The 15,105-nt window shown below is 39.7% G+C and overlaps 1 protein-coding gene across 1 annotated transcript in view; it reads left to right on the top strand.

The window, feature by feature from the left end:
• Positions 1–15,105, top strand: part of PCDH15 (protocadherin related 15) — a gene marked incomplete at its 5' end in the record, with an annotated part of 282,792 nt that overhangs the window by 52,567 nt on the left and 215,120 nt on the right. Inside the window, 3 exons of the mRNA XM_082054177.1 lie at positions 6,205–6,324; positions 12,069–12,179; positions 14,709–14,879. Coding sequence (XP_081910303.1) covers positions 6,205–6,324; positions 12,069–12,179; positions 14,709–14,879 — 402 coding nt within the window. The remainder of the gene's footprint in view (positions 1–6,204; positions 6,325–12,068; positions 12,180–14,708; positions 14,880–15,105) is intronic.

Here is a 15,105-nt window from a genome sequence, read left to right as displayed (position 1 = left end):
AACAACTCAGCACAGACAGTATCCTTCAGGTTGTAGCCTGTGAGCTGTTGTTCCTTTTTCTTAACGAATACGAAGACATAACGAATACAAATACCCCTCGGTTTCATCGGGACACTTATAATATTACAGGAGACACTAGAACCTGGAGCTACATCTCAGCGGGTGAAGCATTGATTTCTGTTACATTTAACAAACGTTTTGCTGCATTTTGCAGTTGCATCCCCAAACCTGGAAGTAAAGCAAATGTATTTATGAAAAACAAATGTAAAGTAAATAGTTCAAAAGGTTTTATTAAAACCCACCTGGATACCTTCCTGTGTAACCTCATCTGGGTGTTCCTGCTCTGGCAGGGGGATTGGACTGGATGATCTTCTGAGGTCCCTTCCAATCCCAAACATACTGTGATACTGTGATACTGAAGGCTGACAAAGGGCAGTTTTGGTTTATTGCTATTTCTCTTTATTAAATTATGTCTGTGAATGCAATTCTTTCTTTTATGGGAGAGAGAGCTATCAATGAGACTTGTAGATTATTTGAAGCAAAAAGTCTATTTCTTTCTTGAGCTGATACAACTTCCTTGTGCTTTACAGTTAATTTTTTTGTTCTATGAGGAATTGAACAATCCAGCAGTAACTAATACAAAGGATTTGCGTTTTCAGTTAGTATCCTGGGGCTTTACTAGTAATAAGTTGTAACAGGGATGCAGAAGTGGAAACACTGAAGATAAAGCTGTTAAATATGTGGTGTGCACTGTGTCCCTGTTGGCATTTGGTTTGGGGTGTTTGGGGGGTTTTTTGTTGTTTTTTGTGTTTGTGGTTGGTTGGTTGGTTGTTTTGTTTTCCCCTTGTGTGCTTGGGAGATTCAGCTTTTCCACGTGTCTGTTGTAAGCGACACAGCGTGTGGTGATGTGCAGCACATCTCGCGGGCCTCAGCAGAGGAGTGGGGCAGAGCTGCTGGATGATTTTTAGGCCTAATGAAGCCAAAACTATGGAGAAAAAACCCCAAACACACACATTATTGTGGAGTAGACATGTGAAGTTGAGCTAAGGATATTCAGGTTTTTCAAACTTACCGGTGACACATTTTAATTGAGATCGTTTCCCTTCAGACGAATTTTTGGCAATGGGGCCACCAAAATTTGGAGGTCGCAAAAGACCATCTGCATGAGCACCAGTGAAGTTCTCCTTATGCTTTTAAGTTGTTCTCAAGTTGGCCTTGACATGGTAACTGCAATTTCCATGTTTTTGCAGACCTGCGCTTTCGGTCTTGAGTAAAGGCAACAGAATCATTAGTCTGAAGTGCCTGTACGGACAGGTCCCAGATCACTTCCAAGACCTTCATAATTTTTGCAGTAAAACCGAAGGCATATATTATATCAATGCTGTAAATACCAAAAAAATCAAGGATTTTCCGTAATTAGAAGTCCAAAAGACAGAGTGAAAAACGCACCATTTAAAATTATTTAGAAATTTAGCATTATTACTGGGCACAATGCGATGTTGCTCTTTCCGCCAGTTGCAGTCCTGATTTAATTAGCGTCTTTGTTTCATTTTATCGCTGTTCTGCTTACAGCTTCTGACATGGCCCCACTGTGCCCTTCAGCACTACCCAGTGGGTTAATGCTCTCATTAATTAACCAAAAAGAAGTTCACAGAGCATCTCAGCCTTTCTCAAAGGTTTTCGAGAGTGTTTACAGTTTTTAATGATAGTTTATTCTGCTATTAATTGGCACAGCCTCTAGTGAATGTAACTGCAGGACTGCACTGCAATGAGGGGGTTATTTTTTTTTATTGCCTCTGGTCTTCTGCTTGCTTATAAATTAAAAAGTGCAGAAGTTTTGCTTATGTAACATAAAGCAAATCAAAGTGGATTTTATTCTTTACATCCACCATGCACGTGAGCATCACAAATCTCTCCTCTTTTTGTAGCCAGGAAACTTGGGCCGTGTCAATTTGAGGATGTGTTCAGGTGCTTTGCAGGGCTCTGTTTAGCAGTTTAAGAGCACGTGCACAGTGACTTTACAACCATATGCAGTCAGTGGTGCTGCACAAAACACAAGGTGGACTTTCCTGCACGTACTATTTAATCCAGCTGCACATACACAGCGAATGCTGGAGTAAAGTCTAGGGCGAAAATTTTACCAGTAGTCAAAACTACTATATAATTATTGGTACCTCTAATATAAGAAAAATAACAGTAGCTAGTTTTTACTTTATTAGGTAGCTTTTCAGTTTCAGGAATGTCAAGGGGTATAATTATATTTTGGAGAAAGATAATGTTCTTTTGGTATTTGGAATGTGTAAAAGAAGCTGAGGGTAATTGTAATATCAGCACAAATCCTAGTTTCACATGTGGCTTTTCCATTCGCCTGTAAAAAGACATGGTTGAAAATTAAGCCCATGTGTTTCCAGAAGGTGAAAATGAGATGGGTTTGGCAGGGTAGCATCTGGTTTGGTTTATAGCAAAAGATAGCCCAATTTTTACACTTGATCGGCTGGAAAAGGAGGATGTGTGTGCTGAGCTAGACTGAAAGCTCCCCTAATCCAGTGTATTTTCTCTGTCCGTGGCCCTTGCAGATGCTCAAGGAGGAGTGTTAACGACTGGGAAACATGAAGTGGTGCTTTCCTAATGAGCTCAGCCGAGCTCCAGTCACTTGTAGGCGTAAAAACGACCAAAGGCAGCGTATGGAATAGCTCTTGAACACCTTTTTCTTTCCCAGTTGCTTGGGAATGTGTATACATTAAAATTCTTCTTACAAGAAATACTGACTCACCTGTATCAAACGTTTCCATGTTGTCACAGGCATCTGTCACAGCATTCGGAGTTGCACGGGTGTAAGTTCAGAAATACCCTGGTAACATTTACTTGATGTTTCAAAGCCATCCTTCAGTTTCAGGAGCAGAGAATTTTATCCGTAACACCTCTTTGCCAATGCCTCGGTATTTCTGAGCAGTAACACTCCCTCCTGTGTCCCTTCGCCTGCCTCTAAGTTCATCCTCAAGTGCAGGAACATGAAGAATAAGGCAAATTTCCAAATCCTTCAGAATATGTGCACTTATTGATCTGGTAACTGTTCTCTTAGGAAAAAGCCATGGCTCCTCTTTTCCTTCTTTACTCAAGGCGTTGTAAAGCCTTTTTTCCTCATGCCATGTCTCATGTCAGGCACATCTTAGGCACTGAGATGAGAAATAATATAATGTCTCGCTCTCCTGCTCCAAATATCTTCATCTGGATCCTAAAAATCGTGAGAAATCTCTATACATAGGTGGTGTCTGTAGAATTTGGATCTATTCTGCGTATTGTCAAGCGATCCTTAGGGATTTAAGTGTTTTCTTCTGTTGTTCTCACACTTGTACATAGAGAAGACCCTTGGGTGAGGTGATCCAAAATGAAAACATGAAATGGTGGCTTAGCTTTCAGTGGTACTGCTGGTATTGAGATGAAGTTACGGTTAGAACTGGTTTTAAAGCTCAGCATCTTCATTTAGAGTATAAAATGGAATAATTGTTTTCCTAAAATAAGCATGTGCTTTTAAAGCCATTTATAAATTAAACAGCTCATTTATGTGCACACCTGTGCAGACGCATTTGTGTGTATAAATAATCTCCGTTGTCTCTGGTCTTCAATAGTCATAGCAGGGGGCTAATGCAGACACAAAATAGCTACTGCTTAAAATTAACTGGCATTTTTTTCTGTCAGTTATGGTCAAGAAAATGAGGTTGTAATTAAACTATTGATTTTTTACAGTCGTCTGTGTGATGAAACAGATTTGGGACATAATTCAGACAACTCCTAAGTAGCGCTGTCCTGATATCTGAAATAACTGTTTCTTTTGTTTTGTGTGTTATATTCTTTTATTCTTATTAAAATGTCACATCATTATTCATTTAGAAAAACACTCAGATAAAATTGCACTAGCCTGGGGCTACATTTGACCATGACTGAAAGATAAGAGGATATTGAAATAAAGCTCTATAGTTGGGATGAAATCCAGATAATGCTCTACAGGCGAATCTATAGTATCACCACAAGGGTTTGAAATACATATGACATAATATAGGGACTAGAAACCAAAAGAATTCTGGGTTTTGTTCAAAATGGTAGTGTATTTACTAGAGTACTGTTTAAAGTCAGTGTTACTGTGTTAAACTTGAAGAACCTTGTAGCTGTTGAGAATCCTCTGCTTGTAAACCAACATTTTAGAGTGGGTTGGTTTGGTTTGGGTTATTTTTGCCCCCTTAACTTGGCAGAGATGGGAATCCTTTGAAAATGGGTGTGTTTCTTGAACTTCAGCTGTCTCCAAACTTTGGCTTTGGGCTGTTGAGAATTACAACTCGTGCTGAATTTTCATGGCTTCTGGTGTAATTATTCATATCTTTTTCCTTGTGGTATTGAAATAATTAATCTCGGCAGGTAGACATCATCAAAAGAATATTATCTCCGAATGATTAACTGTAAATCTTACTTTGCTCTGCTGTTTGGGGCCACACTGAAAAATTATGCATTGTTAACTTTGTAAATAGGCGATAATAGGAAAAATGATTTTCAAGACGTTTTATGGAAATGTTGAACATTCTCGTCTGCATCTAGACTTCTAATAGACATAAATCATGTCGGAGGAAAATTTTAAGCATTACAGCTGTTGACCGTGGAAGAATAAGATTTATTACGTGCCTTTTCTCTGTGTTTTTTCAATTGCTTTCTTTTGAAATCTTACTTGTTTCTCTCAGATGATGAAAAGTGTAGATTGAGACATAAAGTTAAGAGATCATCTGCATTAATCTCCAATGCAAAATCCTGGGCAGGCTGGAAAGTTGGGTGAAATGAGTTAATTTAGTCTTAACTTTCAGGAAGAGGGAGTCACAGGGGATGGTTTTTTCAGTGTCCTTTTTCGTACCATTTGTATTATGTGAAATAAGACGTAGATAACCTGTGTATTAGATTCACAAAGGTCTGCCCATCTGCAGTCCGTTATTTTGGATGGAAAAGCCTAAATCCAATGCTTTAGCTTTTAACTGTACACTAAGAGCATGCAGCTGTAATTCTGGTGTTTAGTGCTAGTTATTTTTTACAACTGTCTCCTTTGTTATCTCTTAATGAGCAGCCATTTTGTGTTTGTTGTGACCCTGATCCAGCTGCTCTGGGCGGTCCCAGCCAGTTCCAGCCGGTTCTGGCTGGTTCCGGTGCCTCAGGAAAAGGGACCTAATAAAGCATAAAATGGCGGCTGGCAGCAAGAATTGAGGTAAAAATTGTGAGGAGAAAAGGAGTCATTTGCGAAGCGGAGCCTTGGGACCAGAGGTGGGCAGGGGAAGGTGGTGCCTGTGCTCGTCACCATCCAAATGTAGTTTTAATTGGTGGCTTTATATAACGTTTGAAGCATAGAAGAAGGGTCAGTGGGTCTCTGTGAATTCAAGGGACAAACACGTGAATGTGATGAGAGCAGCAGCGGGAGGGATGGCTGGAGAATGTCTGTGGTGAGTCCAGAGCTGTTTGCTCATTTATTTTTTAGGTTGATTCATTACAAAGTTTTCTGAATATTAAAATTCAGAAATGACCCCCCCCCAAGAACTCAGTGGAGCTGCTGTCCTTGATCTCAATGGGTCTTGATTTCATGCTATTTATCTATGCTAGGATAATTATAAATGGATTCATTTTCAAAATATAATTTTCTGAGTATTCAATTGCCGCCAACAAAATATTGTAGGAACGGCATTGTTTTTGTGTTTGCTTAAAGCCATAAAGCTCTCTGGGTGTCTGTGTTTGCGTGTAATGATATTTATCTGGCACTATTCACATTGTCATTAAGACACTGTTAAATAAGTTCTGTTTACTTTTGCAGCTCATCTTTGTGTTTTCCTTCCTGAGTTTGAAAAAACTTGTGCTTTTTTACTCTATTTATATTTATTTCCTGAATTCTTTCATTTCTAAGACTTGTTTTTCATCTTCCTATTTTTTGAAACAAGTGGGATTCTTTCCTGATGCAGCCAATCTGTTGAATATATAGGGAAATTGGTTTCACTCTCTGTGTGATGCTTGGCATCAAACTGGGGTCTGAGTACATCGTGTCTAAATAATTGCTCATTCATGAAGCTCCAGGCTGAACAAAGGGAAGCAGAGAATGTCAACCTTGCATTATAGACCAGAGCTATAGAATATTCTTGTATACGTTAAGGTTTTAATGAGTATCTGTCTCTGATCTTGCAGTTAACTCCAGTTGGAACAACCATCTTCACAGGATTTTCTGGAAACAATGGTGCTACTGACATTGATGATGGTCCGAATGGCCAGATAGAATATGTCATCCAGTACAACCCTAATGACAAGGTAAAGGCATTTAGCTTTTCTTCATATATATATATATATATACACATATATATGTACATACACACATGCACACCTTGAAGCAGTAAGTGAACAAGAAGTTGCTGTTGGACTTAATGAAGAAATTCTTTCCTTTGAGATGTGGAATATCCTTCCTCGCCCAGGAAACACAGCTGGATTTACCTTCCCTTTCATTGTGTCAATCATTAATAATTCCCTGTCTTCTCTAGTCTTGTTCCTGCAATTTGTGTTGGTTTTGGTGTATCTTTCCAGTCCGTCACAGGTAGTTGTATTTACTCCTGCACATTCATACCTAATAGATTCACAGCTAAGAATAAACTCTGAAAGAGACATTCTCATTTTTTTAATACAAATGGCTTCATGACAAGAGCGGGATGTATGTTATTAAAATAAAACAGTAGTAATCCCTACCTATTATCTTTGCAAACACATACTCGTAGAGAGAAAAAGCTGAAAGTGTTAAAATAAATGCTCTTTATGGTCAGGTGTGTGAATTTCTCTATCATAACAAGTTTTTGCACATGGGTGGCTTGTTATTCATCCACAAAATGACATAATGTTAAGGTGCGGAGTTGGGGGAATATAGTGCATAGTCGTCCTAACCTCTCATTGAGATTCCCTGCTTTTACTGAAGGGGAATTTGAGCAGAAATGGTTTTGTGGGAAAACAGCAATCTGATTTTCAGTTTCATTGGAAGCACAGGTGTGCAAGTTCTGGTACGATTTGCACCATTTAAGCTGTACTCCTCATAAATGCTTCAGTCCAACTTCCATTGAATTCAACAAGTGTTTAAATAGCTACTGAATTGACGCTTTGTGCTCATACTTTTTAGGAGACAGAATTTTGTAGAATAGTGACAGAATCAAAGAAGAAAGTGTGAACTAATGATATAAGACCTTACTGTTTTACTTTACTGGGGTAATTGTTGGTATTTGCATAGCTACATGCTGAAGCATAATATTTATTTACTATATGTAAATATTTTGAGGACAGATGGATTCTTGAAAAACTTTGCAGCGTATTAAGTCATGGTCTTTTCTGGGGAGCCTTGTCTTGCAAAGAGACAATGTCTTTTTTGGCACGAGTGGGATTGTGATAATAGGTATTTGGGAGATAGGGAACTTTCTGGCTTTGTATGCTGTGTATCTTTAAAATATTTGCAGTCATTTCTTAGAGATTAAATTGATCCTGCAGGCTCGAGCAATCTCTTGAGCTATGACGATTCAGTGCAACTACTCAAATGAGTAAAATTACTGGCACACGATGTGTGGGTTCATCATGTTTCATTCTCAGCTGTTCTTCACGCTGGTGTTAGGTATGACTGAAGAGTTTCTCTCTAAACTTTAGAAACAAAGGCAAGGGTTTTCTATGGAAATAGGGAGTACTAAAAGTTATGCCAACATCACCTTTTGACTGTTTGCATAATGGAAGTGTTCTAAATAAATGCTATTCTGCTACTACAAATGTTTGAAAAGTAAACAGAAGGCAGGAAGGAGTGACCGGAATGGACAAGCAGTTTCAAGTGCACAAAACCAACCAAACGAAACCACCTTTGAATTCTGCTTTCCGCTCTTTTGTCTTTCCCTGGGCAGGGAAAAATTTAATGAAATATAACAAGGGATAGTGTAGAGTCTTACATCTGGGCAGGAACAACCCCAGGTTCCAGTATAAGTTGAGGAATGACCTATTAGAGAGCAGTGTAGGGGAAAGGGACCTGGGGGTCCTGGGGACAGCAGGATGACCATGAGCCAGCAGTGGGCCCTTGTGGCCAGGAAGGTCCATGGTACCTGGGGTGGATTAGAAGGGGGTGGTCAGTAGGTCAGAGAGGTTCTCCTGCCCCTCTACTCTGCCCTGGGGAGACCACACCTGGAATATTGTGTCCAGTTGTGGCCCCTCAGTTCCAGCAGGACAGGGAACTGCTGGAGAGAGTCCAGCGCAGCCACCAAGATGCTGAAGGAAGTGGAGCATCTCCCGTGTGAGGAAAGGCTGAGGGAGCTGGGGCTCTGGAGCTGGAGAAGAGGACACTGAGGAGTGACTCATTCATGGTTACAGATATCTGAAGGGTGAGTGTCAGGAGGACGGAGCCAGGCTCTTCTCGGTGACTACCAATGACAGGACAAGGGGTAATGGGTTCAAACTGGAACACAAAAGGTTCCACTTAAATTTCAGAAGAAACTTCTTCATGGTGAGGGTGGCAGAGCCTGGCCCAGGCTGCCCCGGGAGGTCGTGGAGTCTCCTTCTCTGCAGACATTCAAACCTGCCTGGACACCTTCCTGTGTAACCTCATCTGGGTGTTCCTGCTCCATGGGGGGATTGCACTGGATGAGCTTTCCAGGTCCCTTCCAACCCCTGACATTCTGGGATTCTGTGTGATTCTGTGATAATACTTAACACAAACAACTCAAATGATTTTTTTCTGTTTCAGTAAAGATGATGAAAAACATCGGCACTGAAAAAATAATTCTTCTAGAAAATACTTCTTCCAGATAACTTTAGAATTTTAACATCCATTGTTGCTAGACTGAAAACAATAATAAATATAAATATCCAAACCCCTTTAAATATCATTTCTGTTAAAATGTATTGTGCCACAGTGAAATAGAAGAGCTGCTTTGTATTTTGTTTACTTTTTAAGTCATAGTGTTATATTGCTCATAGGCATCCTGGGAAATAATTATTCTAAAAGCATCTCCCACAACCACATCAGCCTCAGGTTGAGTTTTGTGACCGCTAATGGACTCATATTTTCCTCTCTTACTCAGTGAAGCTTATTTGTTCTTGTTGAAGGATTTCCCTGGTTGGAACAACTTCTTTGGAGTAGTTAGTTGCTTAATTGCATCTTTGCCTTACTATTGTATTCCCGATGAAAGAATGGATGGAGATGCCCACAGAGGGTTTGGCACCAGTGGCACGGTCTGCTGCCTTAGGAAAACCAAACAAGTTACAGCTCCTGAGTTCCATTGCAGACTAGTTCAGACACTTGAAAAAGAAAAAGCCCTGTAAAAACAAGAGGTGTTATTCTAGAATTTGATATAAGTTAATTATTTTGTTATTTAATTGGGAAGCTCTATAAAAGCCAAGTAGAAAAATGAATGCAAATCATATTTGACACAGGGCTGGGCTCTAGCTATCAGGTAAAGGAATGCTAGAAAACATTTCTTAGCTGTTCAAAGTTAACTATCGAGTTAATTAACTTGCCAAAAAGATTCTGTCTCCTAACACAGAGTGGATTTTTAGATCTTTGAGAGCTCTGTTTATACCTGAAGGTTATTAACAAGTTCTGGACTCCCTCCATATTAGCTAATTTTACAGGGATTCATTGCATTGTGTTTGGTGAGGATTCAAAATCAAACATTTTGAGTACATCTGGAGTTAGGAAAGATGCATAATGCTTTGACTATACAGATTTTTTGCATATCACTTCTCTGGGGAGTAAATGGAATTGTTATTCACGTGACTTTCCCCATTTTAAATTTGCTGGCCTGTATTCAATGTCGGATGCAAATGCAGCTGGGATGTGATGGTGTCATGCACATCTTTTAATTGTGTTGGAGCTTAATGGCAGTTTGGTTTGCAGCAGCAAGAAGCAGAGTTCGCAGAGGGATCGCAGCACTGATCTGATGTGGTACCTTCAGGAGCGGCGGCACAACCTTATCTCTGGAAGTGAAGCTGTAAATGAGCACTGAACGGTTGCATTTCTGTGCTGTGTTGGAGCAAGAGGGGACTGTAGATACAAGCGGTTTGGGAGGAAGTTGAAGTTTTTTACTGAAATTGTGCTGATCTTAACAGTTTAGATTGTAGAGTCCCACTGCAGTGCATCCTCACACCAAGATCTGCCAAAGCAAAAGCAGTTGTTTGGAGAGGGCTTCGCTTGATCCTCAGCTGCTGTCCTTTCCAGCTGGTTCTGCCCTTTTAAGCTGCTAAAGCAGTTAGGAGGATCTTCCTCCTGAATTACAAGTGGCACACACATCATCATCTTGTACAGCTTTGTTGAGGGTTTTGATTGCGGGGTGACAAGAAAACCCTGGCAGATGTATTGTTAACCTCCTCCCCACCACTTTCCCCTGTTGCCCCTCCCTCTCCCCCCTTCCCACTCAGGACAGGCAATCGGGAGGGAAAGAAGGACAGAGAGAAGAGAGTTGGAAAAATTAAAGATGTTTTACTAATGCTACTAATAAGAATAGAGAAAATAATACAAAATATACAAAACCAATCCTGAAAGTCCCAGCAACTGCAGAGCCGGCACCCGAAGTCCTGGACTGGACTCTGCAGCCAACCGGAGCTGGATTCAGTCTGTCACTGGCCTCAGTTCACAGAGACGACTCGCAAGGTCCTCTCCTAATATTGGCCATGAGCAAAAGGGAAAAAGAGAGGGGAAAAAAGGGACAAGATCCTCGTGATCTCCCACTTTTATATGCAGTATTCACGTGAATGGGATGTTATACACAGTTGGTCAGTTTCTTGGTCACCTGTTTCTCGTTGCCCCTCTGGCGAGATGTCCATCCATGCTTATCAATAACCTCGCATTCCATTGCTATGTTCACCAACATGTATCTGGTTCTCCAGGAAAATGCAGCTAACATGAAGCTTTAGCTCACAGGCAAATTCACTAAAAGAGAAACTTGCTTTTTAACAAAACCAGGACAAGCTCTCAAAGATTTTACCCAACTATTTGCATAGTTCACAACCCACCTGCTTGGTTGTGCAAATACTGTTATAAAAGAGGAAGAGAGAGGCAAAAGCAGTGAACCCAACCCTACTTGGTTCTTCTTTCTTCCAACAGTAAGAGTCTGTTCTGGTTTCCTGGTTTGCCACACTGTAAATGTTGTAATAGATATTTTTTCCAATGGGATCTATGTATTTTTTTAATCCCAAAGAGATGAGTGCTAAACTCAGCCATAAGCCAACAGTGGCTGAGTCTATGATGTACTTTCCAATCCTGTTTTCCTGCACACCACAAATATCCACAGTGTGGTGGATTTCACAATCATTATCATTTGTTTGCTGAAAAACAAGCTGCAATTTTAACCTGTTTCAGCTTTTAGCATCAAAAAAAGGCCTTGTTATGTTATCTAAGGAAAGAATAGTACTCTGTAGTTCTGTAGTGTTTTCTGTGCACAGATTTTAGAATATTGTATTGCTGTTACTTGCTCAACATACTTAAATGTTAACTCTATTCTACACTGGTGGATTGAAGCATGGACAGGTTTTTTTGGTGCGATTATTTTGATAATCGAACAGGAACCAGATCTCACACGAGAAACCTGCGTTTGTGCTTCAGTGTGTAGCGCTGATGTGCTCTGTGTTCAGTACTTCATTTCCAGAGTAAAGAGAATTTCTTAATTGATACTTTCTACAAGGGTGAGAAAAGAAAAGATGAAGACAGAGCAAACTGTAGAAACTGGAGACCTGAATTCTCAGCTGCCAAATAGGCGAAGCTTTTGGGAACGCGCTGCTGCAAATTCAGCACGGCAAAGCTGCAAGGAGCAAGAGAGTTAGACTTCAGTTTGTGGCTGGAAGTAATAATGTGTATGCAAAGAATCAGAGAGAATTCTGTTACATACAGATTATTTGTTGGGGGGTTCTTATGGAGTAAACTGGGTGGGGAGAAAAAGTAAATGCAATTTTGGCATGCCATCCAATCGATCATCTTGTTGTGTCCTATCTGAAATGTGTTTTAGCTTTGCAACATGTTCAATTTCATCATACTGTTTAAATTTTTGCAGACTTCCAACAGGACCTTTGATATTCCCCTCACGTTGTCCGGAGCAGTAGTTCTGCGGGAAAGACTGAATTATGAAGAAAAGACACGTTATTTTGTCATTGTTCAAGCAAATGTAAGTAGAGATCTCTTAATGGCCATTTATGCCACTGATTTTTAGTTCACAGATTTAAATTTTCCAAGGGAAGAAGGAATCTCCCTGAAATACTAGGTCTGATAATACTCTTCTCCTGAAGATCTTATTTAAGATTTATCTAGGTCATTGAAAGTTTAGACATATTATTACTGATTAAAAAGACTTGTTCAGTGTGTGTAACAAGACAACCTTTTTGGCACAAGGAACAAGCTGCAAATTTGAAATACAGCCCATGCAGAAAAGTGCATTCTAGTGTCACTAAATGTTCATTTTCTAACAAATCTAGCGATGCTAATTTGATCACAAATGAGATTAATGGATTCAATTTAGTTGTATCCTTTAGGTTTGAAATGTGTTTTTCTATAAGGAAGTGATTTTTTTCTTTCAAGTCATATTGCATGCATATATAGCGGGTTTTACATAGGATAATGTGTACTGAGCAGAAAGGTGATGTTTATATATAATATATATGCCATCAGAGTTGTTTTTCGATGCCCTTGAGGGCTGTGAAAGCTTTTTTCCATTTTTGTCCTTCAGGTAATAGCTGAAATGAAAACTTTTCTCATTTACCTCTGTTGTGCTACCGCTTCATTTGTGGAAAAATGAGATCGCTCTGAAGCAACTTGAGATAGTTTGCTCCTGAATTCATGTGTTTATATTGCTGTCATCTTTCTGATACAGGATTGTAGATACGTGTCCTGGTTGTGGCTGGGATGGAGTTAATTTTCTTCCTGGTCGCTGGCATAGTGCTGTGTTTTGGATTTAGGATGAGAATAGCGTTGATAACACACTGGTGTTTCAGTTGTTCTGAAGTCAAAGTCTTTCCAGTTTCTCTAGGTAGTGAGCAATTGCATTGTGCATCACTCTATCAGTCTATTATTATTATTATTATTATTATTATTATTATTATTATTATTATTATTATTATTATTATTATTATTTCCCTTTTTGTCCTGTTAAACTCTCTTTATCCTAACCCATCAGATTTACCTGCTTCTTCTCATTCTCTCCCTGTCCTGCTGGCAGGAGGCAGGGAATGAATGAGTGGCTGTGTGTGGTGTTGAGCCACCTACCAGCTTACACCACAACAACGTGTTTTACTACATATTTTGTGGCACGCTCAGTCTTCCCCCAACAGAAGGTGGGCTCAGGGGGTATCTCAGTGCTTTTTGCACCTACAGATGTTTCCTGGCTGCTAGAACAAGTCGTTGTACCTTACAAATATTGCAGGCTGCATCTAGTTCTCTCTTCTGTATGTTCTACACAATCAAACTTCTGTTCCACATGAGCGATGATCATTTGTTCTTCTTGCATCCTGAAGATACTGCATGGGATTAATTACTCTGTATCTGTGGTGATCCAGCGTTATTCATACTGGGGGAATGTAAAAATGTTTAGTTGGTGGTAAAGGCTGCTCCTTGTAGCTGGGATTGGTTTTCATTGTTGACCATGAAGAAAGCTGAATTCAGAAATTCCCATATCCAATAACTGTAAGTGTAAAGGTGTTCCAAGAACTGAGTGGACCGCAAACAAGGAAAAAACCACTTTTCCAGTCTCTCTTGAGACCTATTCTTTTTACTCAGATGATGATATTAAACAGCACAACTAAATTTTTTAAAATTGCTTTTTTATTTTCTGTCAATGTTATCCTAGGATAAGAGGGCAAGACTCAGCTAATGGCCCATATTCCCTCCACAAGATTTCATTTTTGTAAGGAAAAGCTGTCACAACAGTTCTTCTTTGGCAATGGAACTCTTTTTGACTGTTTTAAAAAGTTATTTGCTAGTTATGCTGTTTGTTCACTATGATAACAGAAGAATAAAAAGGTGAACTGTCACTAGTGTGTACATTTTTCAGCATATAAAAATAATGCAAGTGGTTTCCAGAATTCAGCAAAGTGTAGTTTATTCTGGACCATGTGGAAATTAAGAATAAAAAGGGCGGGGGGGGGGAAGGAGGTGCTAAATCTTTCTTAAATTATGGCACATGGAGGTGGATTGAGCATTACAGTCCAGTGCCTCTTCACTGCCACTTAGAAAAGTAGTAATTACTGCTTATGCTTTGCATTTCTGTACGTTCAAGTCGTTTTACTTGTAGATACGATTTGGTAGAGCTACACAAGGCAGCGTATGAATATATTTCAGATTATGAGTAAGGCACAAGGAACTTTTTATCTTTTACAAATACGCTGCATTTTTATAGATTTAACAAGATGTATCTTAATTGCACACATTCCTTGGAATTGATTTCTCAACACTGTATTATTTCTGAGTAATCAATGTCTCAAAGTATTTCTTAATTCAAGCAGGAAACTTTTGTCTCTTAACTGTATTTCTGAGCCTTTATGAAATTAAAAGCTGTAGCTCTGAGGCTGAAGATTCTGTAATTAGCTGTTTCCTAGAACCCGGACAATGGTGGTGCATAGATGTTTTGCCCTTAGCTTTAAACTTCTGTTTGTAGATTCCGAATTCAGAAAGTCTCACCAAATATAACTTGTTTGCTCCACAGGACCGAGCCCAAAATCTTAATGAGCGAAGGACGAGTACAACCACGCTGACCGTAGACGTGCTCGATGGCGATGATTTGGGCCCGATGTTTCTTCCCTGTGTCTTGGTGAATAATACTCGTGACTGCAGACCTCTCACCTACCAAGCAAGCTTGCCAGAACTGACTGATCCTGTAAGTCCTCTTGATTTAGTAGGAGTTTTATACATTTGTTTTGCAAACAAGCGTCATCTTCTATGGACGCAATTGAGAACTGTAACTGGAAAGGTCATGTGTGCTTGATGCCATGTTTTATGTACTAAAAGAAAGAAAACCAAGGTAAGATATATGTAGGAATAGATGATGAAATTCTAGCTTGGTTATAGTGGCAAACTGCTCCTCGCCTGCAAGGGCTGAGTCT

This window comes from Streptopelia decaocto, assembly GCF_964273445.1.
Source record: "Streptopelia decaocto genome assembly, chromosome: 5".
In the NCBI taxonomy this organism is placed as follows: Eukaryota; Metazoa; Chordata; class Aves; order Columbiformes; family Columbidae; genus Streptopelia; species Streptopelia decaocto.
The sequence above is the reverse complement of the archived record's forward strand: the minus strand, read 5'-3'. Positions and strand labels throughout refer to the sequence as shown.